Raw genomic sequence first — 26,055 nt, forward strand, 5'->3', positions numbered from 1 at the left:
TTAAAACAAAAGCAAAACATTATCTGTATCTTGCCCTCAAAACATGAGAGAATATGTTAATTACATGGACTTCTTTTTGCTTGTTAACTGTGTTTATTTACTTTTCTTGCATTTCTACCATTTGAAGTATTTCTAGACCAAACAACCTGTTTGTCTCTAGTTTCTTCTGAAAGAATGATGAAAATACCTTTCTTTGGGAAGGCTTTGAAAGAGAAAGAAGAATATCTTGCGGGATATATCTTAGAGAATATCTTGAAATGACTGTGATGTAACAACAAAAAGGTATCAATATTTTTTTACAGTCTCTTTTTTGTTGTTGTTGTAAGTCTATCTTTTTTATTGATGAATATGTTCCACATTGCAGGATATGTTATTTTGGGGTGGATTTTGATTGCCTTTGGAGGGGGAGGTGTTACATCATATTCCAAAGGTTATTTGAATAGCTTTTCCTTAGTAGCTAAAAGCCTCTCTCTTTTCTGACTGCAATATCTATTGTTGGACATTGAAATTTTGGTGTTTAACTACTATGATGCTTAGTGATTAAAGACTGAGTTGTCTGTGCTCCAGAATTCTTATCAATCAGAACTCTGCCATTAATTTTCAATATTTCTAGATAATTTTCATGCATTGTTCCTACTGTACTATATTCAGACTTTTCAAATCAGTATTTTCCCAGGATATCAACAATCCTCAGTTTATCTCCTAGTCCTTTTCTCAAGGTCAGTTTGACTTTTGTAGAATATGAGTTCTTCCAGTGATATTATCCTTTGATTCTGTCCCACCAAATTTCCCCTATCTATATTTTTGAATCCCAAATCTTTCATTCCCTTTTTACAGTTTCTATTGTTTTATAGAAATTTTTATTGTTATGGGATTTTGTATTATAGGGGAGTCTAGATGAAAAGCATCATCCCACACAGAGTTAATAAACTTTATTGCCACTCGTAGTAGAAGGAAGAGAATAGCTGATTGCAGGGACAGTCTCGATGTACAGCTTCTTTGCCTGAAGTGGGTAGCAGGGGTGAGAGGAGGAAGAATCCACACTCCAGTGGACAGAAACTTTCATGCTCAAACTTATAGATTGTTTGAGAAAAGAACCAGTATGTTACCAATGTGAGGCTGACTTGTTATCTATATAACCCATAAAGTGAGAGTATTTACAAAATTACCTAATGAGGAAGCAGGGACACGGAGCAGGGAGGAGAATGGAAAAAAAAGGAAATTTAATTCTAATAGCACCATTCCAGGAAAAGGCTGAAAAGGGTCCTTAATGTCTGGGATTTTATACATTTGCATCCTAGGGGTTCTATGGCCTTATCAATCAAACTGGCTTTCACCCATCAACATTTATTAAATGCCTCCTTGCTCATTTGTTTTACTGAATTTTTCAGCAAAAGTTCTGGTTTAGTCATTAATCTCAGACCTATTTTCTATCCTTATTTCCATTCTAAATTTTCTTATTTCTTTTTAAAAAATTTATGGAGTTTCTTGCTGTTGTTCCAATATTTCTCCTTTTTTAAAAAAACAATTAAAATATTTCAACATTCCTTTTACATTTCTTCTTTCTAAAATAAAATTTATCGGTATCTTTTGTTTTTACATTACCTACATTTCCCAATTTTTCTCTTCTCCTCTCGATAACAGAGAGCCATCCTTATAACAAAAAAAAAAATTTAAAAGATAGAGAGAAATCAGTTCAACAAAGCAACACAATGGAAAAAAGTCCAACATTACTAATATTATTTCAAACCCATAATCCCCTAGTTCTTCAAAAAAAGGTAAGGAAATGTCTCATTATGTCTCTTCTTTGAAGTCAAACTTGGTTGTTATAATTTCATAGTATTCAATTTCCTTTTGGACTTTTAGTCAGACTCAACTTTGTATTTGGCCAGTGTTCTACTATCTCTTCCTAGTTCTGGTATCCAGTTACCTCCTCTGTGCTTTGAAAAGATGCTCTAGGATTCTCCTGAGGCAGCTAGTTGGCACTGTAGATAAAGCTCAGAGCCTGGAGTCAGGAATAAGAGTTCAAATCTAGCCTCAGATATTTACTGGATGACCTTGGGCAAAATTACTTAACTTCTGTTTGCCTCGGCTTCTTCAACTGTAAAATGGGTATGATAATAGCATCTCCCTCTCAGGTTTGTTGTGAGGATCAAATAAGTTAATATTTAATCACTTAGCATAGTGCCTGGCACATATATGGTGCTATATAAATGCTATTATTGTTGTTCTTGTTGTTTTTATTATCTTATATCTTAGGTTGGCCAACCCTGACTAATGGGATAGATTGTTATTCCATTCTTAATTCCACTTCTGGCCATAGGAAAGGGTTAAAAAAAAAAGAGAGGATCAGTTGTCCTCAAGTGATCCATCTTCATAGGTTCTCCCACATCCTCAGCTGGTAACTCCTGTCGTGCCAGAAATAACTTTTTCCATTCAGGGTTTGGTTTGCAGGGTTTTTTTATTCCCACAGATTTGCAGTTTCTCCTGCAAATCTAACTAAATGAAAGATAGCAAGTCTGACCATGGACACTCTGGGGCAGATATATTAAAGTATCCAATCTGAATTGACTAAAAGTAGCAGAGGTAAAATTATATTATTAGGAACTGCAAGATATTTCATTTATGTGTGGTCATGTAGGTGGAGGGTGGGGAGGGCGGGAGAAGAAAACAAAGGGTATTACAAATTCATATGTGTACAAATTTCTAATCCACCCTGAGAAAAACTTGCTAGCAAACTTCCAACTAGACTTTTCCCTTTGTTCTCTAAAGCTATTCATTGCTAATTGTAAGAGAAATTCAGTGGCTTGGGTGGCTTAGGAATACATATATTCATGTAATGAGTAGACTTTCTCTTTCCCTCAAGAGATCTAGTTTTCAACAAGCAGTTTTTCTCCAGTCTCTAAAGCCATTCATTTCTAATTATAAAAGAAACTTGCTTGCATGGAATAGAAACCCACGCATATTTTGGTAATAAGGAAAAAAGGCAATGAGAGGAAATCTGCCTTTCACAAACCATTTTCAATTAGTGTTGTCTTGGTTTGTATTTCATTTGAGGTAAAACCAACATGGAAAAAAGGGAGTTTCAAAAAATTCCCAGTTAACAACATGACCCACAGGAACACTATAAAGCCCAAACAATATATCACTTTACTACCTTGAAATCTGTTGTGAACTTGTGCATGATCCTATAAAATCTCATTATCTGTTCAGATAAGCACATTGTTGTCAAAAGAACTCTCCAGAAAATGACTGCTAGATCTCTTTTTTCCTTTTTACCATTGGGCCAAAACTGTTTCAGCCGACTTGAATAAGACTTTTCTTGTTCACAAGATTGCAGATACTAGGAATAACTGGCTTGTTTTCCTCTTGAAAGGATGTAAAAAGACACTTTTTCCTCCCATCATTACCATTGCCTACCCATTCTTTTTTCTCCTTCGTATTAAAATGTAAAAGAAAAACTAGGTGGGTAGATTGACTCATGGAATTTTAATGCCTCTTAAGGGCTGGTGGGACTTAATTTGTTCACATAAGTTTCAAACTATTCACAGTCCTATTTTCCTGCCGGAATAAAAAAAGACAAAGTTGCTATTGTACCATCTGGTTTGCATGAGGTATTATTTGGCATCTCTCAACTGCACATTTTAAAAATGCTAAATCCCAGACGGTATTACAGTCTAATTAGGACTAGAAACAATGAAGAGGGGTTTTTTTTGTTTTTTTTGTTTTTTAAGCCCAGCCAAAAAAGAAAAGAAAAGAGAGAAAGAAAGCAACCCTCTCATGATTTGGTTGTGCTTTACAATGAAGAATAATGGAGAGGATGGCAGGTGGGGGAGGGGGCAGGGGAAGGGGAGGCACTCACAGTAGGTGCTATGAATTTTAATTCTACTTTTGCAACTAATTGGCTTTTGTGACCTAGGGAAAGTTCTCTTCTCTATTTTTCAGATTTCATACCAGTAAATTATTCTGACCCGAAAGTCTCAATCAGGATAATCATATACTTATTACCCTTTTTCAAACAACAAAAGTCATCAAAATCCATGTAAAATTACAGAAAAAATGCCCACTTAAAAACTTTTATTGGCTGCCATTTTTTTCAGAATGGCAGACTGAATTATAAATCAAACTTAAAATGATACACAAATGATTATTAATAGAAAAGAATGACAATGACTTGATCAGGTTCCTCGGCTTTTCTCCTAAATGAATTGTCCTAGTGAATCATCTATTCATATGGTTTCGTTTGCCATTTATACCTCCACAGTCTCGTATTTTATCATCTCATTTCTTTCTGTGTACAAGACAACTTATGGTAGAGTGGAAAGCACGCTTAATTTTAAGTTGGATAACCTGGTTTGGAATCCTATTTTTGGCTATTTAAATAGCTATGTGATCTTGAGCAAGTCACTTTACTTTTCTGATTCTCCATTCCCTGCTCTATAAAACTACTATAGGTGGTAGGGGTAGGCCCTACCAGCTTTAAGTCCTAGGAACTACTCTACAAAGCATATCCCTCTACCTAAAGCAAAGTGTAAAACAAATAGAGCTGATTTGAGTCCCTTCTAAATTTTCTTCTCTAGGGCTATGAAACATTAATGCATTGTTGGTGGAACTATGAATTGGGCCAATCAATTTTGAACTCTACCCCCAAAGACACTAAACTATACATAACTTTTGATCACTAAACTATGCATACCTTTTGACCAACCATACCACTAATAGACATTTACCAGAGGGAAAGGACTCACATGTATGAAAATATTTATAGCACCTTCTTTTGTTGTAGCAAAGAACTGGAAACCGAAGGAGTAGTACTCATCAATTGTGGAACGGCTGAACAAATTATGGGATATGAATGTAATGGAATATTATTGCACTGTAAGAAATGATAAAAGGATTAAATTCAGAAAAACTTGGGAAGATTTTATGAACTGATGCTGAGTGAAGTGAATAGTAGAACAATTTAAACAATGACTACAATAATGTGAGGAAAAACAGTTTTGAAAGACTTCAGAACTCTGATCAAGTCAATGAACCACCATGTCTTCAGAAAACTGATGATGAATTACATTTCCCAAGAAGAGGATAGAGTAGAGGTACAGAATTGAGACATACAGTTTCAGATATAGCCAGTGGGTGAATTTGTTTTGTTCTGTTATAATTGTTTGTTACAAGGAAGGGCTTCTATTTGGGTGAAAGTAGAGTAGGGGTAGGGAAGATGTTGGTGGGTAATGACAGTAATGGGGGGAAAAGAAGAAAAGGGTATCAATGAAACATTTTAAAAATATACAGAAGAGAGGAAAAGGAAGTTCACAGAATAGTCAAGGCAGTTTTTTCACTATTATGTCAAATGTAATATATATTTTAAAAACCACAACTGATCAATTCAATAAATATGTTTAAGTACCTACTACGTGTCAAGCATCGTGTTAAGTCCTGGGGATACACATAAAAAAAAAGAAAGAAACACTGTTTGCCCTCAAGGATCTTATATTCTAAGAACACACAAAAGAAAACTGAAAAGGCTGGATGCCACCAGGGGCATAATTGACTTGGGGCATGTTGTTTCTCCAAGTCCAAACCAAGCAAAGCAGTTAATAGAAAATGGAGTTACCAGGAAAGTTATGAGACCTCTATAAATGAAGGTTTGGGGAGTTTAGTGCTCCTCTGATAACAGAAGTTCACCCTTTCGTATACAATCCTCTTTTTCTCTTCTTTATTAAGATGATTATGTGTATTGGTGTCTGTCAAGTTCATAATGGAAATTAAAATAAAAATTTCCCCTCCATCTAACTCCATTATCATAAACTGTTCCATCCTCCTTGTCCTTCAGACTTAGAATCCTAGAACTTTGGAATTGGAAAGGACCTTTGAGTCATTCTGTGTGGCCAGTGCTGAAATCTCCTTTACAACATCCCTGGCATGCAATTTTTGAGGTACAACACATGTATACATCTTGAGTTGTGTAGGATTGCTCTTACCTTTGTTCATGCCTCCTACTGAACTTTTCTTTGAAATAGAGATATCTAAAAAAACAACAAAAAAGAAAAAAAAGAAAGAAAGAAAGAGAGATTTCTACCCATTCTCAACTACAACCTTATTTTTGGTCTTATACTGTATGCCTCTATTAGAATAGATTCTTACCTTTTCTCCTCTCCAAAATCTCTCATATTCAATAGAGTATAGAGTTCTAGACCTGGGTCTGCATTAACTACCTGGACAAATTACCTGCCTACCTTTCTAAGCCATGTCCATGCCATGCTTTCTGCATGCCAACCATCATTTCTATCTCTTCCCCACCAGAACCTTGTACTCTGCCTCTGGAATTAACCCCAATTCTGAACTTTTTCCTTATCTTGCTGGGGCCCAGGTCTCTATCTCACTTCCCAGTCATCTCTATGCCATGACTCCTCTACTTCTACCATCTAGTGAGTGTATGTGTGCCATCCCCCCAGTTGTTTTCTATTTCCCATTTACATGCTATCTTCCCTCATTAGAATGTAAGCTCCTTGAGGCCAGGGACCATGTTCTCTGCTTGATTTGTACCCTCTAGTGTGCAGCCTACAATACTCCCAAGTACTGCAGGAACTGGGAAATATTTAACAAAATAAATAAATAATAAAATAACAAAATTAATAATAATAATAATAAAATAGATAATAAATAAATAAATAAAATACAACAAAACCTAAATAATACTAATATATGGTTTTCTAAGTCAATATGAGGCTTGCAAAGAACTTTGTAATGAGTTAGCAGCCTCCATTTCTATTTGAGTGTGACATGACTGCTCTACTTTTTAGGGAAAAACTAGCCCAGCCCTACAGGGTAGTGCCTTAGTGGTTGCTATGCCTACCACAGCACTGCAGGGTTAGTGATTTACAGTTATCTACTAGCATAGTTTGCTGGGTATTAGACGTTAATTTTTCATTGCAAAGAATATACATAATCCATGACCCAGGCACTCCTGTTTTGGAATGACATGGAGCCTCAATTCATCCTGAGGGTGACCTGACCCAAAAAGAGGAATACAGGCTTTTCTCATTTCCCTGACTAATTATATTCCTATTCATTCCCAGAGTAGAATCCTAGGGAAAATCCCTAAACAAAACTTAGGTATGGCTCATATCTGGAGTCTCCCCAAAAGGGATTAACAGGGCCCCTTCTAGAAAAGGTACTCAATGTACAAAATAGGTATCAGACAGAGAACAGCTACTTATTTCCTCTACTATTCAAAAAAAATGCTTAAAAACACAAAAGACTTCTATTTAGCATGATGTCCAGCACACATTAAGCACTTAATACAACCTGTATGTGTTTGTTTATTGTTGTTGTTATTCAGTCATGTCTGACATTTCGTGACCCCATTTGGTGTTTTCTTGGCCAAGATACTAGAGTGGTTTACCATTTCCTTCTCCAACTCATTTTTATAGATGAGGAACTGAGGCAAAGCGGGTTAAGTGACTTGCCCAGGGTGACACAGCTAATGGGTTTTAAACTCAGAAAGATAAGTCTTCCTGACTCCTGGCTTGGCACCCTGTACACTGTGCCACCTAGCTGCCCTTATTTATCTATGAACAAATATTTAAAATACAAAAAATAGTCCATCACCATCCTTATAATTTCCCCTCAAATATAAAGGCATTTTGTGAAACTGTTGAACAGTCGCTTCACTTTCATTTCAGGCCTGAACCATCTGAGTTACTCACAAGGTCTCGTTCTCCTGGACAACTAGGTCTTTAGTTTTAGTAGGTTCAGAATGATTCTTTCAGGGGTCATCTCCAAGAAATGGTGCAAGGTGCAGGAAACACCTTTCACCAGGCAGCCAAAACCAACTTGGGAACCTAAGGGCTTATGGAGTAATGACCAATATTAAAACATCCATCTCTCAGGACTGCTGCCTGCTGCTTGCAGATCTGTACTCAAGGAGGAAACATAGAGGCAGAAGAGACAATCATCCAGGCAAGCACATATCCTCAATGTCATGAGCACAGAGTCTCAATTTCTACTGGAGGATTGGGGAAAGAAATTTCACTGGAAGTCTAAAAGAGAGCTGACAGAGTTCCAAAGTGATGTGATCAAGAAACAAGAGAGAAGAACCACTCTTCATCTATTTTATAATCTACTGGGGATTAGAGATTCTTCCTGACTGTAGCTCTGTGGTGAATCATCTTCAACAGAATGTCATTGGGATCAAAGGATCAAAATTTACCTGCTTAGCAAGGGCCCAACTCCATGGATATCCCAGCCTGTTCTATTATATACTATCTTTTCCCCCAGGTAAACTGAATGTAGCGATAGTGGAAGGGCCCTTGAGGGTATCTATTCTGGAGGAGACACAATCATGATGGTGTCAAGAGATTAATACACGAAATATCTGAATGAGGGAAAGATACCAAAGACAAGGGAAATACAGCAGATCTTATTAATATCAAAAACAAAATTGAAAATTGAGGTTGTGCCCATCAACTGGGGAATGGCTGAACAAGTTGTGGCATATGAATGTAATGGAATACTATTGTGCTATAAGAAATGATGAGCAGGCAGATTTCAGAAAAAATCTGGAAAGACTTGTATAGACTGATGCTGAGTGAAATGAGCAGAACCAGGAGAACGTTGAACACAGTAACAGCCACATTCTGTGATGGCTAACTTTGGTAGACTTAGCTCTTTTCAGCAATGCAAGGATCTAAGACATCTCCAAAAGTCTCATGATGGAAAATGCTATCCACATGCAGAGTAAAAACTATGGAGTTCGAATGCAGATTGAAGCATACTATTTGTCTTTTTTTTCTTCTGTTTTGTTTTGTTTCCTCTTTCTTGTGTTTCCTCCTATTGGTTCTAATTCTTCTTTACAACATGACTAATGTGAAAATAAAAAATATAAAAAATAAAACAAAATCATCAGTTACCAACAACAACAAAAAAGAATGGAAGGGCCTCAGGTATAATGAGGCCCCATGTGTGGCAAGGGTGTAATTGTGTGACTCAAAGGAAGGACTTTGAACCTCTTTTCCCTTGATTCTTCTCCAAGGGAGACTTTAATTCCCGCCAGGAAGGGAAGCAGGAAGTTATGGGGCGAGGTCACTCTTGAGAGGGGTAACCAGGTTAGAAGTATATCTATCTACTCCCTTAAATGTTATTAATCTAGGGTTCCATACAACTTCTGATCACCTTGTCATTTTGGGGGGACTCCAAGCTCTATATCCAAGGTTTGACCCTTTCCCAAACAAATGCCAGTTCCATCATGAACACGCATAAAGAATAGCAAAGAAAATGTATTTATTCAAATTGGTAGCAAAACAAAAAGCAGAGAAGTTATACATAGGAGAATATATACCAGACTATAGAGAATGAAGGAACTCTCTCACGGGAAACAAGATTAACTCAGCTTAACCAAGAGAAAGTGTCCTGGATCTCGTCCAAGGGGAAACTCCCCAAAGTTTCTAGTGTACCAAGCTGGGGACAGGAGAATGGTGAAGACTGGCAGCTCCTCTCATGCCTTCCCAGAATCTTTTCCTTCAGTAATCTAAAGTGGAGTTGGTCTCTTCCATCTTCTCTCTCAAAGCTGTAAGCCAGAAGTGCCTGAAGCAACTCACTCTTTGATAAGTCCCCAAAGAAGAGTTGAAGGAGACTAGCAAAGGCTAGAGCTCTTCATGCTTTTGACAGCTCCACCCTTCCCCTTACACAGGTCAGTGTATTCATCTTGACCAATATATAAGAAGAGAATCTCATCCCAATGGACATTGGGAAAGGGTTACATCAATTTCATAGGATCATGGATAAAGAGCTGGAAAGGACCTACAAGGCCATCTAGTCCAACCTCCTCCTTTGACAGATTGAAAAAAAGACTGAGGCCCAGAGACTGAAATGACTTGTTCAAGGTCACACAAATAGTGACTGAGGCTGGATTTGAACCTAGGTGCTCTGCTGCCAAAGTTCTTCCTATTGGTCCATGCTATTTTATACTATTTTATTCATGGCTAATTATATTTTCTATATTTCTCATTAACCACAGAATATCTCAACTAGAAGGAAGGTTAGAGGTCATCTCTTTCAATTCTCTTATCTCACTGATAAAGAAACTGGACCCAGAAAGGTGATATAACTTTGGCAAGTTAGTGGCAGAACCCAAGTTCCTTTATTCCTAGTGCTGACTGTGGAATATTTCTAATTAATCTTTGCACTCAGAAGCAAAGTGGACTGTACACAAGGGTGGGCTGGATCAAGGCCAGCTTGAGCCAATTGTTAAACTAGAACCAATTGTTAAATTTTCAGTGTGAGCATTTGTATCTTGGAAATCAGCAGAAGCTACAAATCAGGGCTTGAGTTATCGTTTTGTTAATTGTCTAGACTTACAGAAGGGATGGAGAAAGTGTGAATACTGCAGATTATTCTCCAAATTGTGTCCTGCATTTTCAGACAGCACACACTGCTGACTGTGTGTGAAGCATTTAGGAGTTTTGGCACAGTCTCACTCTGTAATTTCGTTGGTATGGAGAATTCCCAATGAGAAAAATCGCTCTACTGATACAGATCAAAAACTGTTCTGCAACTTACACTCTTGGCTTGGGGGCACTGAGAGGCAGAGTGTCTTGCCCAGGATGACAGAGCCAGTACTTGTCAAAGGCTTAGAACCTAGAACCCAGATTTTCCTGACTTTGAGGGCCACCTCTTGATCATTACAGCAAGCTTCCTCCTGCATGTGAAGTATAGCTCGTAGACAAATGTACACACGTTCACTTATTCTAGATCATTCAACCAGTCTGGTTTCTGTTTCCTCTTGTTTCCTAGAGCAACAAGCCAGGTTGTCTCCATCTCTTTGGGACTCAGTTTCTTCATCTGTAAAATGAGATGGTTAGATTAGATTATCTCTAAGATCCTCCCTTCTAACTCCAAAACACTCAAATGCTTAAGATGTTACATATTCCAAGGATATTTTAATGGTGCCAAAACATTCTTGGAGTTGAAAAACTGTAATGCCAAGAAAGAATTATCTAATGATGGTGGCAGGTATCCATTGCAGGCCTGTTGGGGAGATTTTGGAGCAGAGGTCCTCAAGTGAGGCTAAACTAGCAACTGCCTACATAAAAGACCATCCTTGTAAAGAAAAAAAAGGGAGGGGGGGAATCCTTAGATGCCAAATTCAAGAAAAAGTCCACAGTGGCTCAGCAGTAGTTAAATAGTCCTGACATGCATCTGAAGGGGTTTTTGGCTGTATGTTTTTAGCTCCTGCCCATGAAACTTACACATAGGAGGAGGAGGAGGAGGAGGAAGAGGAGGAGGAGAAGAAGAACACCAGCTGTTCACAGCATCGAGATATAGAAAAAGAATATTTGGGATCAGAGGCCCTGAGTCTGAATTTTGGTTCAACTGTATGACTTTGGGGCAGTCATTTATTCTCTCTAGGCTCAGTTTCCTCAGGTATTAAAAGATAATACTAAATGATCTTGTAGGTCTCTTCCATATCCAAATTCTCTGATCCTACTGCAGTGGTAGAAGAGTTAAGAGACATCACACTAAACTTGTTTTCCTCTTATTTCTTTTTTCAATCAGCCCATTTCCTTTTTTGGGGGGAAAAAAAGCTTACCTTTATGTAGCCCTTTAAAGCTTACAAAATGCTTTCTAAATATTATCTCCTTTGATCTTCACCACAATCCTGGGAGGTACATGCTATTATTATTCCCATTTACAGATGGGGAAACTGAGGCAGACAGAGGTTAAGTGACACAGAAGGTCACACAACTAGTAAGTATCTGAGGCTGGATTTTAACTCAGGTATTCCTTAGTCCAAAGGTTCAGGGTATTATCCACTAGCTACCTAGCTCTGTGAAAACCATTCCCTTTCAACCGTGGTTAGTATCATGGCTACCAGGTGCTAAAGACTGATTTTCCTCAACCATTGAGAAGTATTCCAAGCCACTCACCTGGTGCCTCTTGGGCAACTTCAAGGTGCCTGGTTAATAGAGACTTGCTGGGGGTGAAGGGGGTGGGGAATGCCTCAGATGAGCCGCAGGACTGTGCAGATTCCCTGCTTCCCTGGAACAGAAGCACTAGGCCTGCTTTCCCCTGCTGAGAAGGCCTTGGATCACATTGTCCCCTTCTCTCTAGAGGGATTCTGAGCACCCCCAGCTTGTGCTCATTGTGCTTGTCCCAATTCTCTGCCTGAGCCAGGTGTTCTCAATGAGACTCAAAGGTCCAGGCACCACCTGGGGGGGGGAGTAGGAGGAAACCTTGCATGCGCACAGCCTCCCCTACATAAGTTCAGGTTTATGAGCTGAGCTCTCTGAGGTTTGTTTGCTGTGAACGATGTGGAGGAGAGTCAGGTTAACCGGGGACCCTAAAGGGACATGGTGAGTAGCACCAGATGCATGGATTCTTGACTTGTGGCCTTTGGATGGGTTTTATAAGGTCTGTGAACTTGGATGTGAGGGGAAAAAAATCAAACTCAGACACATCTATGCTTTTATTAATCCCCATTTCCCTTTGTAATCTAATGTATTTTTATTTTATGTATTTAAAATTATCATTCTGGGAAGGAACTCATAGGCTTCACCACAGTGCTAAAGGGCTCCGTGATAGATAAACGAGTAAGGACCCCTGCACTAAGTGAAGAGGGTGGAGGTGCCCTTGTGTTCTTTGGCTGAGCCAAAGCCTCTCTCTTTTCTCCTCAGCCCTGGCCCACACCTTCCCTGGCTCTTCTGCCTTGTGGCCCTGGTAACCTCTGCAGTGGTTGGTAACTTCTCAACTACCAGCTTCCCAGGTATGTTGGCTGCTGTTTCTCCTCTCAGTGTCAGAAGAGAAGCTCCTAATTAGCCTAGGGGTGGGTAAGGTAATCCCCTTCACCTTTCCTCCCATATCTAGGTAGAAATTCCCCCTCCCCATTTGAGGATGGGGAAGAAACAGCTGTATGTTACTCACTTCTGGTTTCTAGGCACAGTCACTTGCTATGATGATGAAATGAAGATTCAGTTTCCTGAAGATCTTGGCAACAAGTCTTGGCAAGCATATGTGGTTGGTAGGTCTTGCAGATTGGCTAATTGGACCCACGTTACTGACAGCTCTTGGTTCAGGCTCATTAAGATTGAGCTTCTAACAAACATTATTTTGGCGTCTACTGCATGCAGTACCTTATGGTAGGATACAAAGATGGGAAAATCACGAGCCCTAACTTCAATGCATTCACTGGATTATAAATATCTCAGTACTTTGTAACAGCTGAAATTTCTGAAGGGTAGGACAGGCTCCATAAAGCTGGGGAAGGTTGGGAATAGGGGAGAGCCAGTTCCCATGGTGATATCCCTTTGTGCCTTTCCTGGAAAGGATAATTTGCTCCACAAGCCTTCATGTGCTTTGCTTGTGGGTTAGTTGACTCTTTTAAAAAAAAAAATTACGCATAAATTAATCAACTTAGGAGAACAATTGGATTGGAAGTCTTTGTAGGGCAAATCCTACATTGAATATTGAGTGGAAGTTAGGTACTTTGCTGAAACTTCTGTGGTGCTCTGGGCCTTCTAATTGCATCTCTGGTTCCTCTAGATTCCTTTGGTAATGAAATCCTGAGTTGTGATCATGTTATGACCTCAGAAAATCTCATCTTGAGAGCCATGTATAAGAGTTGTGCTGAACTGGTGGTAAGTGTTTGTTTTGGGGGGGAAAACGAGCCACTTCTGAATGGGGAGGCTATTTTGGTTGTGGCAAATTGGAAATCACTGAACCATGAAAAAAGATGTCAGAATAAACATTACAGGTGGCCGAGAAAAGCTATTATCTCAATAGGCATTACAATAGGTGAGCAGGCCAGTGATATTGGCCAGCCAATCAGAGCTAATGCTCTGATTTATTGGCGCTTATCACTAACAAAACACTGAGGAAGCCTTGGAAACCATATATCTAAGGTATCCATGCTATAAGCCATTTTTAAAAATTGTAAATAGCATGCCAAGGACAAACTGGCTAGTGGTAGGTTTGGCATAGTGGTTCTAATTCTTCCACTTACTGAGATTGTGGGTCATTCAACTCCCTTTTTGAGTTCATTGTCTGCCAAGTAAGGTGATTATACTAGATATCTAAATCCTATGATCCAGGTTATTAACAACTTTAAGTGGGCAGGGTAAGTATTCCATTTTTACAGATAAAGAAACTGAGACCCAGGGAATTTTTTTTTTTTAAAGTGACACAGGTAGTAAATAACACTGGTGTTTGAGCTGATACCAATCTATGGTTGATTAAGCTAGAAGCACCCTTAGAGGACATTTAGTTCAACCTCCTGGTTTTTAGGGTTCCTAAAACTAAACCATAAGTAGTCACATAAGTTTGTCCCTATGTGCTTGATGCTTCTTTGGTGACACTAGCACTAATTTGATTAAAGTGAAATTAGACACTTCTTAATCAGTAGAATAATGGGGAAGAGTTGGAAATGAGACTATGTGATGTTGGTTGTAGTGCACAAGAACATTTCTTGTTACCTGTCTTCAAGGTCACCAGAGAAAAAGAATTTTTGAATTGCAAATAAGTCTAGGAGATAGGGTTAGAACATGGGAGCAGATATCAAAGGTATCAGGCATGGCTTGGAGGGTGAGATATATTTCTTAAATTTGTCATAGGACATAGCTTGAATAACAAATACAACAAAGGTAGAACTGCGGGTCTAGCTCTGGGTACTTAAATCAAGGACCCAAAAATATACTGGGCTACTTCATTAGAGGGGGAAAAATACAGACTGCAAACTCAGTGGCTCAGGAGGCCTTCTACTAAAAGGTACAACCTCAGCAGACCATCTGAAAGGACTTAATTGTTCATAGGACTTCCTCCTGATGCTCAAAACAAAAATTTCCTTTGAGGGAAGTGATAGGTGTATTCCAGGCCTCTGAGACTGCAAAATCTCTTTGATCCAAGAGTTTATAGCAGAGCCAACTGTGTCTTGTTTTGTCTGTATCCAGCATGGTATGTATCAAGTGAAACTCAAATTCCTACCCAACAAGACTCTGAGCAACCAGGCTGTAACCTACCAGGTCAGTTGTCCTGCCACTCAAGCTGATGAAGTTCTAGGTGAAATGTTAGCAGCCACAAACTGTACCAAGGATTTCATGTCTGTGAGTATGGCAATCTGACTTTCCTTCTAGTTGCTTTCAGAGTGCCTCTTCCACAACTTTTGGTTTTCTTTATACATGTGGTAGTGTAAGCAACCTCTTGGGTGTTTTGTTTTGGAATCCTGCTACCCCTACTAGGTACCCTTACTAGCTCCTAGAAAACAGGGACTGTGCCTCTCTACAGATTACCCAAACATTATATACAGATGTTGACTTGAAATGTCTACTCAGCACCAGAATGTAGCTACTCATCTGAGCCTACGGTTGAGGCCAGGTGTCATGATTTTGAAAACCCAATAGAAGATTTTAGTGGAGTCTAATAAAACAATAGACTAAGGGTTGGGACACTTGCCTGCTTTCCCCATCTGTAAAATGGAGAAAATATCTATTTCCCAGGGTTATTGTAAGGATCAAATAAGATCATGTATGCTGAGTGTTTAGTAAACCTTTAAACTTTATGTAAATAATAGCTATTGTTGCTCAGGGTGATGGCTGTTAGAGGAACTCCAATCAGCCATGATCCTGGGCAAGTAGCTTCTTCCTCTAGGCTACTAGTTTTCTGACTGTGAAAGTGGGGTGGGGTGAAGGTAGAAGTAGGGGAGTAGGTATGTTCTCTACCCAGGGGTGGGGTAGATAGAGATACAGTGTAGAGAACAGGAGTAGGGAACCTTCAGCCTCAAGGCCACTTGTGGCCTTCTAGGTCTTTGGTGTGGCCTTTTGACTAAGTCCAAGTTTTACAGAACAAATCCTTTTTATTAAGGGGATTTGTTCTGTGAAGTTGGAACTGGGTTAAAGGGCTGCACTTGAGGACCTAGAAGGCCACATGCAGCTTCAAGGCTGCAGGTTCCCTACTCCTGCTCTCTCTACTATCTCTATACATTATATTACATTTTTTAAAAAAATCCTCATTTCTTAAACACAACTAGGATTTAAAACTAAAATTGTATCCATTTCCTTCATAGTCATGGATGAACCTAAGAAAGGAATTTGTAATTTTCATATTAATCAATATGATATGTGTAATGAATACTAATTTAGTTTTCTCAAGAGCTGCCTCTCTGGCTAGGGAGTCTGAGCTCACAATTCAGCTTAAACTGATTAATTAAAGCTAAATCGCTGGACCTTAAGTGAAGCAAATCAAAGATTGTAGAACCTGTTCTGTCACAGAACTCTGGTTCTGTACTTTAGGGGAGGTGGTCACAACCCCCAAAGACTTGACTCCAGAACTGTTGTTTTGTGAGACTTGTGTGTTTCTCATGGGAAACCACTAAATGATTGTTTGTAATCCACCTTCCCCAGTTGTTATTTAAGCATGTGCTTTAACTTTAACTATGAGAACATTCCTCACTGAAACTGATTAAACTACTTGATTACTGATACTCCCTCTCTAGGTCTGCTTCGTGAAGCTCTGAGCAGTCTCGGTTAGAGACTGGCTCGGTGGGGGAGAAAAATTCTATTAACAAACCCTTTGAAGGCTTTAGGAACATTAAGATGAGAGGCTAGGTACATTTTACCTCTAAGATTTTAAATTCCCTAGTCGAACATCAAACATTTATTGTCTACTATGTGCCAGGCACATAACTTGACAGATTAGGAAGCCAAGATACAGAAACTCATTAACTGTCTCCAGTACAATTAGCTTGTTACTAAGCCAGAACAAAGACTCCTAGTTCTCTCAGCCTAATGTTCTCTTTCCCCCTCCTCCCAAAAAGTACCATATTTCCAAGAATAACTGGGGTCAAATCCTGCCTTTCATACTTACTAGCCAGGACAGTTTGAGCAAATCATTTAACTTTTCTAAGTTAAAGTTTCCCCATCTGTATAATGGTGGCAATAACTTTTAGTTCCTACCTTACAGAGTTGTTGTGTGGATCAAATTAATATGTATATACAGTGCTCTATAAACTTTAAGAACTATGTAAATATCATGTACAGTTTTTTTTTCTTTAGAAGCTAGAATGATTCTTCTTTTCTTTCAGGTTTCATTTTCACAGATCCTACCCAGTTTTGATGATGAAACTATGGTAAGAGTTTTTTGTCTTTTTTTTTTTTTTTTTAAACTAAAGATTTCCTGGTAGCTTGCGTTTCTCTACTTATGGGCGTTAGCTTATTTTAAAGGGCTTTAAGGATGAAACATTTGAACTAATGAGTTTAACCTTGCCTATAAGACTTAATTTAGACACAAACTTCTAAGAAGGCTTTTTGATTTCAGGGTGGAGAACCTCAGGTGGCTTGGACTGTCATTGTGGGCGATGGCCCCAGAATTCAAACCCTTACTCTTCAGGAAGCCATGCAGCAGGGCTACAGTTTTGTCATTGAGAGCAGTAAGCTCATCTTGCGTGTGTCCTTCAATGCTGTTGGAGTCTCTCATTATGAGGTGTGTGTGTGTGTGTTTAAAATAATAATAATAATAGTAATAAAGATTTAGTCACAAGAGAAGGTAATATTTGAATTTCCCTTTCTGTGGCAGGGATTTGTTTATTTGTTTGTTTTGGCCCTGGATCTGTGATTCTGTTAATATGGAGAACTCTAGCCATTTAAACTCCCTCCACAAACGTGGATGAAGATTACCAACTTATCTCTTACTCTTAAGGTTGCTGTTCTAAGCAAATTAAACCTAGGTCTTTCTGGCTCAATGGTTGACCCTCTGTCCATTATGTAATGCTGTTAAGGCATATAGTCTTGCTCATATTTTGTGAAGGCCAATTAACCACTAATCATCACTATTTCATACCTTTTTAAGTTCTGCCTACTATTGGTGCTGTTTCTTTAGCAACAGAAAATTTATGTGGTCAAGCAAGTTTTCATGCCTATTCAGCTGGCATTTCTGAAATGACTAAAGAGATTAGTCATTCATACAATAAGTGTTCTAATTTTATAAAGTACTAGGTACTTAGTTTCTCACTGACAGAGAAAGCCATTACATCAAAATGGTTAAGCTTTGTCTAATCCAAATTCCAACACATCTGCATGTGGATTAATCCTGCTATTGATCCTGTAATAGGATGTCAATTTAAATTTTTTTTTTTTAACAGCAAGAAAACAATCACCTGTATACTGTGGCTCTCAAGCTTATGTATGGACCTCCTGAAAATAGGCTTACCCTCTCATCCAGAATGGTTTGCATATTAGGTGAGGCCACTGGAAGTTAAGAAAATGTTTTTAGATGGAAGACCTACTTAAGATTAACATAAGTAATACTGATCTCTCTTCCAGGTCCAGTCACCTGTAATTCAACCCACATGACTCTTATTATACCAGAGTTTCCAGGGGCATTGACGGCCATAAATATAGAGAATCGTAATGTTCCCATGAATTCGTCAAAGACCAGTGGCATTGCTGTAGAGTTAAGAAATGGCTCAAGACTACATTTCAACAAACAAATTTTGAAATCTAAAGTAAGTTTCTTGTGTTTTGCATGATTTCACATATATAATTGATGTATTGCTTGCCCTATCAAGAAAGAGGAAGGGAGAGAATTTGGAACTCAAATCTTTTTAAATATTGAAAATTTTTAAAAAATGTAATTGGGAATTATTAAAATAAAAACACATTAAAGTAAGTTTCTTTAAATCGGGACAACTCTTGGCTTATAGTCAAAGCTTCCTGTCAAAGGAAGAAGGAATAAATAAAGTATTCTACCTTTCTGGTGACTTGAAGAAATTCAGACATCCCTCATTAAAATGAAGAGATTTGACTAAATATCTACACCAAAGGTCACCTACAATCCTAAGATCCCAGGAAGCTAATGTGTTGACCACCTAATTTCCTGTAGTATAAAAGACTGGAACATAGTAACTGCTCTCTGGTTCAGCAAATGACTTGTTCACTCTAAGTGAATTTTCCTGGTAACCTAAGGTCATATACTTTTCCCTCCCCCTAAATAGCAAACCTTATATTTTCTACCCTTAATGGAAATCCATCTAAAATTCCCTATTAAAACAACTTTTTCTTGGAGATTTGTTCACTACTGACATCTGTCCTTATTACAGAGGTATAGTACAAAGAGCACTAGAGCTCCTTATGTCACCTCTGCCACTTACTGAGTAACCTTAGACAAGTTGCATAATCTTTCTGGTACTCAGTATCCACATTTTTAAAAGAAGGAAATGGGGCCCAATCACCTGTAAGATCACTTCTAGCTCTAAATCTAAGATCTTGTGTTCCTACTGAGTTAAGACTATTGGGGGATGCAGGGACCTGTAATAAGCCTTGTGACATTGGATATTTCTCCTCACACCAGTAACTTCTAGTTGTTTTAATGTTATTGTCTGAGTAAAGACCCAAGACAGGCTTTGCCTCATTTGGAACAGAATGACTGGCTTTTGATAACTACTACCCACTTACACATCTTCCCAAAATGTCCAAGCTGGGACAATGGTTAGAGAAGATGCAGTTCAACCCTCCTCTTAGATGAGGAAAGTGAAGGCAGAGAAGTAAAGTGAGATGCCCGGACTAGCATAGCGAGCTAGTGAATGTTTGAGTCAGGAATTAAAGTTGGGTCTTCTTGCTCCCAAGTCTAATAACTGTTCTACTATCTCACACTTGTATTTCTATGTCCTTGGATAAAGTGTGGTAGTTTGGGAAAGAAAAAGAGGTTGTATATGGTCTCAGCTTCTCCTAGTCTCTTGTATTTGACCTTGGATAGGGCTTAAAACATTTATCACACAGACATCATTTTACTAAGGGAAATAATCCCTGCCCTCAAGAAGCTTCCAGATCTAATGAGATGATCTACAATCCCTTGACTTGGTGACTTTATATAAAAACAAAACAAAACAAAACCCACTAAAAGCAAATCTATAAACATCCTGAGGGTCTTCAGTGATGACCTCTGGTAACCCATACTAGCCCTGATGACAAGCCGTTAATCTTTAAATTATTCTCTTTTCAGGTATCTGAGAATGGTGCAGGTGTTCAGTTTTATTTACCTTCAGTAAAGCTGACTTTTCAGTATTATGGGGAGATGGTATCTGTGATAATGTATCCTGAAACCTGTGAGTCTATCATTTCAGTAGGTAAGGACATTATTTGACATTGGTTTTGTAATTGTAGTTTTTTTGTGTTTGGTTTTTCCCTCCCTCCTCTCCGTTCTGGCCATAGCAGCCTTTGTGGACATATAGTTCAAGTGAGTTGCCCAGAATTGAAGAATGTTAAAATTTCTATCAAAGTAGTCAGACTACTAGAAGTCTTAAAGCAGCATTTTATCTGGTAAAACTCTCTTAAACAGGAAGAAGTGAAGGGAATAAGCATTTACAAAATGCCTATTATATGTTAGGCAGTGTGTTAAGTATTTTACAATTCTCATTTGATCCTCACAACAACCCTGGAAGGTAGATGCTTTTATTATTCCCACTTTGCTGTTGAGGAAACTGAGGCTGACAGATGGTCACACAGTAGTAAGTGTCTGAGGCTGGATTTGAACCTTGGGTGTTCCTGACTCGAGGCCTAGTGCTCTACCTTTACTTAACTAAGCTGTGACAAGTTAGCAGCTTATAAATTCAATAAACAAATTTTTCCTCTCTATAAACTATAGTTACAAATAGCACTTGTACCCCAGATGGCTTTATGGACTTTGAAGTCTACAGCCATCAAACGAAGCCAGCCTTGAACCTGGATACGCTCCAAGTAAGAGACGCAGCCTGCGGACCGGACTTTAAGCATCCCTCTCAGGAGATGGTTCGATTTCACATACCCCTGAATGGGTGTGGAACAAGAGCAAAGGTTAGTAATGGGGAAGGCTAAGAGGTTGAGACCTGCCCCTCCTCAAGTTAACCAGTTACTAATGAATTCTTCCTTAAACTGTCCTGAAGTTTGAAGGAGACCAAGTTATCTATGAAAATGAAATCCATGCTCTTTGGGCAGACGTCTCCCCAAGCAAAATTACTAGAGACAGTGAATTCAGGTAAGAGCTCTTGGCTCAGTATTAAGTCCCTCCGGGTCAGTATCAAGTCAAATTGGTTAACTAGAAATACTTACTTTCATGTCTTCCCTGTCCCACCCTGACCCTCCCTTAGTCTGACAGTGAGATGCTATTACAGCAGCAGTGACCTCATGGTCAGAACAAATATCAGCAGTCTTCCTCCTCCAATCCCTTCAGTGAAACCAGGACCACTTTCCTTAATCCTTCAGATCTACCCAGGTAAGAGTAATACAAATGCTTCCAAGAAGCATAATTATATGACACTTGAACTCTCCAAGACAAGTCCAATTTCCTTTTGTTGGTCACTTTTCCACAGCCTATGTGCATTTCAGTCCCTGTTGGCAAAGTGACTTCTTGCTGACTTAATTTTATACAATCCTGGTTATGCTTGAGTAGCTATTGTTGGTGGTTTCTATTATTAACAGTATTAGTACATTATAATATTAATAACATTTTTATAGTGCTTCAATACTTCTAAAGCAATTTATCTATTTGTTTGGCTCTTGAAACAAACACATCATGGGTGCTATTATAGAGGCAGCTGGTGTCAATGGATAAAGTGCTGGGCCCTGGAGTCAGGAAGACCTGAGTTCAAATAGGGCCTCACTTATTTGCTAGCTGTGTGGCCCTAGGCAAGTCACTTAACCCCTACCTTCATCAGTTTCCTCAACTATAAAAAATGAAGGTCATAAAAACACCCACCTCCCAGGCTTCTTGTGAGGATCAAATGAGAACATTTATAAAGAGCTTAACACAGTGCCTAATACCATGGTAAGCACTTAATAAATGCTTATTCCCTTCCCTTTCCCCTATTATCCCATTTTATAGATGGGAAAACTAAATCTAAGTGACTTGTCCAGGGTAGCACAGCTAGTAAGTAGTTGAGGTAGGATTTGAATTTGGGTCTTCCTGAACCTCATTTGGTATTCTTCTATTATGTGGCTCCCTCATATTTCTACTTTGGTCTTAAAACTATTCCAATATCCTATAAGAAGTTTTCCCTTTCCTAGACAAGTCCTATCTGCAGCCATATAGGGATGATCAGTACCCAATAGTGAAATACCTGCGTCAACCAATTTACATGGAAGTACAAGTTATAAATAGAAATGACCCAAACATCAAACTAGTTTTAGATGACTGCTGGGCAACAGCATCGGTGGACCCTACATCTCTGCCCCGATGGAATATCATTGTGGATGGGTAAGGCCTATATAAAATACCTTTAAGCTAATTAGTTCTTGGGGGGGGGGGGCAGAATTCTGATGATCAAATTAACAAGCCACCTATGGAATAATGCAAAGTCACTTGGGTTCATAGGAAGGGTGAAGTTGGACTGCCTCCTTGAAATGATTGAAAACAGCATTTACTAGGCTGTTATGTCTTGAGCACTAGCCTACATTCTGATGAGGAAGACAATGCATATAAGAGAATAATGGCAAGAGAAGGGAACTTTTTCTGGAAAGTTACAGAAATAGTGAGACTAGGTTGATGCAATCCATCTGGGAATTATGACAGTTGATTTGATAATGGTTCATAGCACCAGAACTGGGGAATGGGGGGAGATATGGAAAGGGAAAATATCAGTTGGCTGATAGGGGCACTATGGATGAGGTGGCAAGGAAAGGAAGGGAGTGAAATAAAGCCTGGCTAAGGCTTCCCTGACATAGTGGTTATGAAAGCAGGGCCCCAGGATAGAAATTTCTCCAAGGCATGGTTTCTGAGATGGGCAGCAGCTATTGAGGTTCCTTGGCCTGAACCAGGATGGGGATAGGGGCAAGCATAATCTGGTGACTCTTATTTCAAGTGTGTTTTCCCCTTGAATCTAAGAGCATGTTCAGAGCCAGTATATCTTAAATGCTTAAACAGCAAAGGAAGCTAGGGTTTGTGAGCATAAGGCTTAGCACAGTGCCATGGCACATCATAGGTGCTTAATACATGCTTATTGGTAGACCAGAGATGTATCTCTTGGAGTAGCTAGAAGTTGTGTTTATAAACCTTGAGATAGAGTACATCTAAACCAGTGGTATCAAACTGCAATAGAAACGGGCACCATTAATCCATGCATAAGGATCCCCAGGCCTCATACTGACTTAGTTTTAAAATGTAGTAGTATCTGTATAATTTTATATTGACTTATTTTGTCTAATATTTCCCAATTACACTTTAATTTGGTTCAAGCTGCACCAGGAACCTTGTGTTTGACAGGGGTCAAATGATGACGTATGTATCTTGCTTCCTAGCTGTGATTACACACTGGACAATTACCGCACAAAATTCCATCATGTAGGCTCTTCGGTGAACTATCCCAATCACTACCAAAGGTTTGAAGTTACGACTTTTGCCTTCGTAGCTGGTGGCCAAGCTCTCTCTAGCCTGGTAAGTGACCTAAGTTGCCTTGGCCCTCCTGTGAGATGGCCCATTAGACTGGCTAACCTCCTTTCTTTCCCCTGTTCATTTATCTTTTAGATCTATTTCCACTGCAGTGTCTTGCTCTGTGACCAGTTCTATCCAGATTCGCCTTTGTGTTCAGTGACTTGTCCTGGGTCATCTAGGATGAAAAGAGGTAAATACTTAAAGGCTTTGTGACAGGCTTAAAGTTCTAAAAGCTTTGCCCTTAAGAGGTAAGAGAACTTCTGTTCCTTAATCTTTAACTGGCACCTTTGTGCTTTCATATAAGCTGTCCCCAGCTGAGACAAATGAAAAGTCCAAGAGTTTCTGGGCTAATTAGGACAGCAGATCATAAATTGAGGTCAGTGGTTCCCTCTAAAACCAGACCCCACATGGAGGCTGCTTGAATGTTTAGATACCTTTGGAAAGGGACTCTACCTGAGGTGGAAATCGACTCTGGTTAACACTGAGAGAATGAATATTATAATGAGAGGTAGGCTTATTCTAATGAAGGGCTGGGTGGGGCGTGAGAAACCATGACTTTGCTGATCTCCCTCTTAGAGAAAGAGACTCCTCTCCACCCAGATCATTCCACTTCCAGCAGTCTATACAAAAGGATCTATCTTCCACCCAGTCCTACCTGAGTAGAACAAGGAATGGGGTTATGCTAAGAATTCCACCTAGATAAGATGCTCTGGGTGGGATGAATTTTTAGGCCAGGTCAGAAATATCCTTGGAAGGTTAGGCTTTGAATGAACAGAAAAAGGATCTTTGAGTCCTGTATAAAACTGGTTAATATAATAAAATAGTCATCTTTCTCACATCTTTGCTAAAGTCTATTGCTGTCTTTAAGGCACAAGTGCCACATCTTCCATGAAGGCTTCCTGATTCAGCTGAGGGGGAGGAATTGTGGGGTTCTTTTCCTCTTCCTTAGACTTTCCTAGAGCATTTTCTTTCGGTTTCTCCTTTATCGCTTTCCAGTCATTTATCTGTTTGTCATTCTCTGTCCTATACCCCAGACTACATTTCTCACTGGGCAGGGCTTCCTCATCTTTGTACCCTCAGCACTGAATGTAGTACGCATTATATCTGGCACCTCTTTTTAAAAAAAACAACAACAACAACAAAAACAAACTTATTTTTTTATTCCCAATTACATGTAAAAGCAATTTTTAACTTTTTTCAAAATTCTCAGTTTCAAATTCTCCCTTGCTCTTTCCCCTCTCCCTGAGACAATAAGCAGTTTGATATAGGTTATATATGTGCAATCATGTAAAACATATTTCCACATTAGTCATATTGTGGTACCTCTTAAGAGCAGTATTTACCTACTTTAAATATGTATTTAGCTATTTGCCTAACTCTAAGAAGTCCTTAACATTGCCTCTTAAACCTTGGAGAGTAAGTTACTTGACTAGAGCCATAAATTAATTAAAAAAAAAAATCTTAAGGATACCATCTTATTGTAGAACCATTGTTCTGAATTTGCCCTAGAGGCCAATGTTCATCAGTGGATCTTGCCTTTTGTAAATGAAGTCATAATTTTCACTAGGATCAAGAACGAGAAATTAGAATTCATTTAAAAAATAAGATCAAAATAGTAATGTTTCCACTAGTCCTAACAAGAATGCCTACAGCAGTACACAGAGGACAAGGCATTTCATAGCACTTGCTCTCATAAACCCAGCATTAACCATTAATCAAGATGACCAGATGGTGACACTAAATATACATGGATATGTATATATGCATACATATTTTTTCTCTCTCAAAGATGTCATTGAAGAGAAGTCTACAATAGCAAGTCTTCCTGGACCTGTCGTCTTGGTATTGGATCAGGCCCCCTCATTTAGAGGTATGACACAAGGCATCTGGAGAAATTTATTTTTATTTATTTGAATTATTTAACTATAGGTCCAAATATTGTTTTGGTCTCAAACTCCTAAACCAATTAACTATATTTGTTTTCAAAAGTTCTCATCTGATCAAGAATCGACTTCATCCTTTAGCACTAGATCTTTATTAGCAAATGAAAATTTAGATGGAAAAGGACTGATTCAAACAATTAGGCCTTTTAATATCATGATACTATAGTCAAGCCCGAACAAAAAGTTTAACTTAAAATCAAATGATTAAAACTAACTGATCTTTTTTATAATGGAAACTTTGAAGAATGACTACCTTAATTTTAATGTAGGTGTTACCTAACATCTGACTCTTGAATCTTTTTGCCTTGCCTTTTAGGACCCGCGGACACTGAAGGGCCTTGGTATGAAGGAACAAGTATTGCCCTTCAAGTAGGGGCTATCCTAATAGCAGAGATATTTGTTGTGGTGGTGCTTTGTCTGGTTAAATGCATGCCAGGCAGAAAAAGAGCTGCAAGTTAATAAATGAGCTTGCTTAATGAAATCATTCAAGCATCAGTTTTATTTTGCTTCTTAAGAGTGAAGGTAATTGTATTCAGGGTTATAGTCAACCGTTGTCCTCTTTCTATAGCTCCCTGCATCTATGCTGGAGACCACCTTCTAAAACTAATTCATTTATTTTATTAGTACTTATACTAGAAAAAAGTAGCATGAGTTACAGGACTTTAACTATAGAAATAGAGAAATGTTTGCAGTTTATAGTTAAATCCCAACTCCCTCTTTACTG

At 38.7% G+C, this 26,055-nt stretch overlaps 1 protein-coding gene across 1 annotated transcript; it reads left to right on the forward strand.

The window, feature by feature from the left end:
• The first annotated feature begins 12,309 nt into the window (after positions 1-12,309).
• On the forward strand, positions 12,310-25,812 carry LOC114052002 (zona pellucida sperm-binding protein 2-like). The gene is made up of 17 exons (XM_027874410.1): positions 12,310-12,353; positions 12,675-12,763; positions 13,540-13,634; positions 14,943-15,095; positions 17,072-17,116; positions 17,305-17,469; positions 18,128-18,224; positions 18,309-18,490; positions 19,987-20,110; positions 20,629-20,816; positions 20,906-20,997; positions 21,110-21,234; positions 22,026-22,215; positions 23,256-23,391; positions 23,482-23,578; positions 25,178-25,258; positions 25,648-25,812. Exons 1-17 carry the CDS (start codon positions 12,310-12,312, stop codon positions 25,788-25,790), a joined length of 2,046 nt encoding a protein of 681 aa, XP_027730211.1. The 3' UTR covers positions 25,791-25,812.
• Positions 25,813-26,055: the final 243 nt, after the last annotated feature.

This window comes from Vombatus ursinus, unplaced genomic scaffold (genome assembly GCF_900497805.2).
Source record: "Vombatus ursinus unplaced genomic scaffold, bare-nosed wombat genome assembly UNPS02014807.1, whole genome shotgun sequence".
Lineage (NCBI taxonomy): Eukaryota > Metazoa > Chordata > Mammalia > Diprotodontia > Vombatidae > Vombatus > Vombatus ursinus.

What these genes read in the sequence shown, in the direction of transcription:
- LOC114052002 (XM_027874410.1), top strand. Translation starts at nt 12,310, where the DNA reads ATGTGGAGGAGAGTCAGGTTAACCGGGGACCCTAAAGGGACATG. An exon ending in AACAAATTTTGAAATCTAAA is followed by an intron (nt 18,491 to 19,986) that starts GTAAGTTTCTTG and finishes TTCTCTTTTCAG; the next exon opens with GTATCTGAGAATGGTGCAGG. An exon ending in TGGAATATCATTGTGGATGG is followed by an intron (nt 22,216 to 23,255) that starts GTAAGGCCTATA and finishes CTTGCTTCCTAG; the next exon opens with CTGTGATTACACACTGGACA.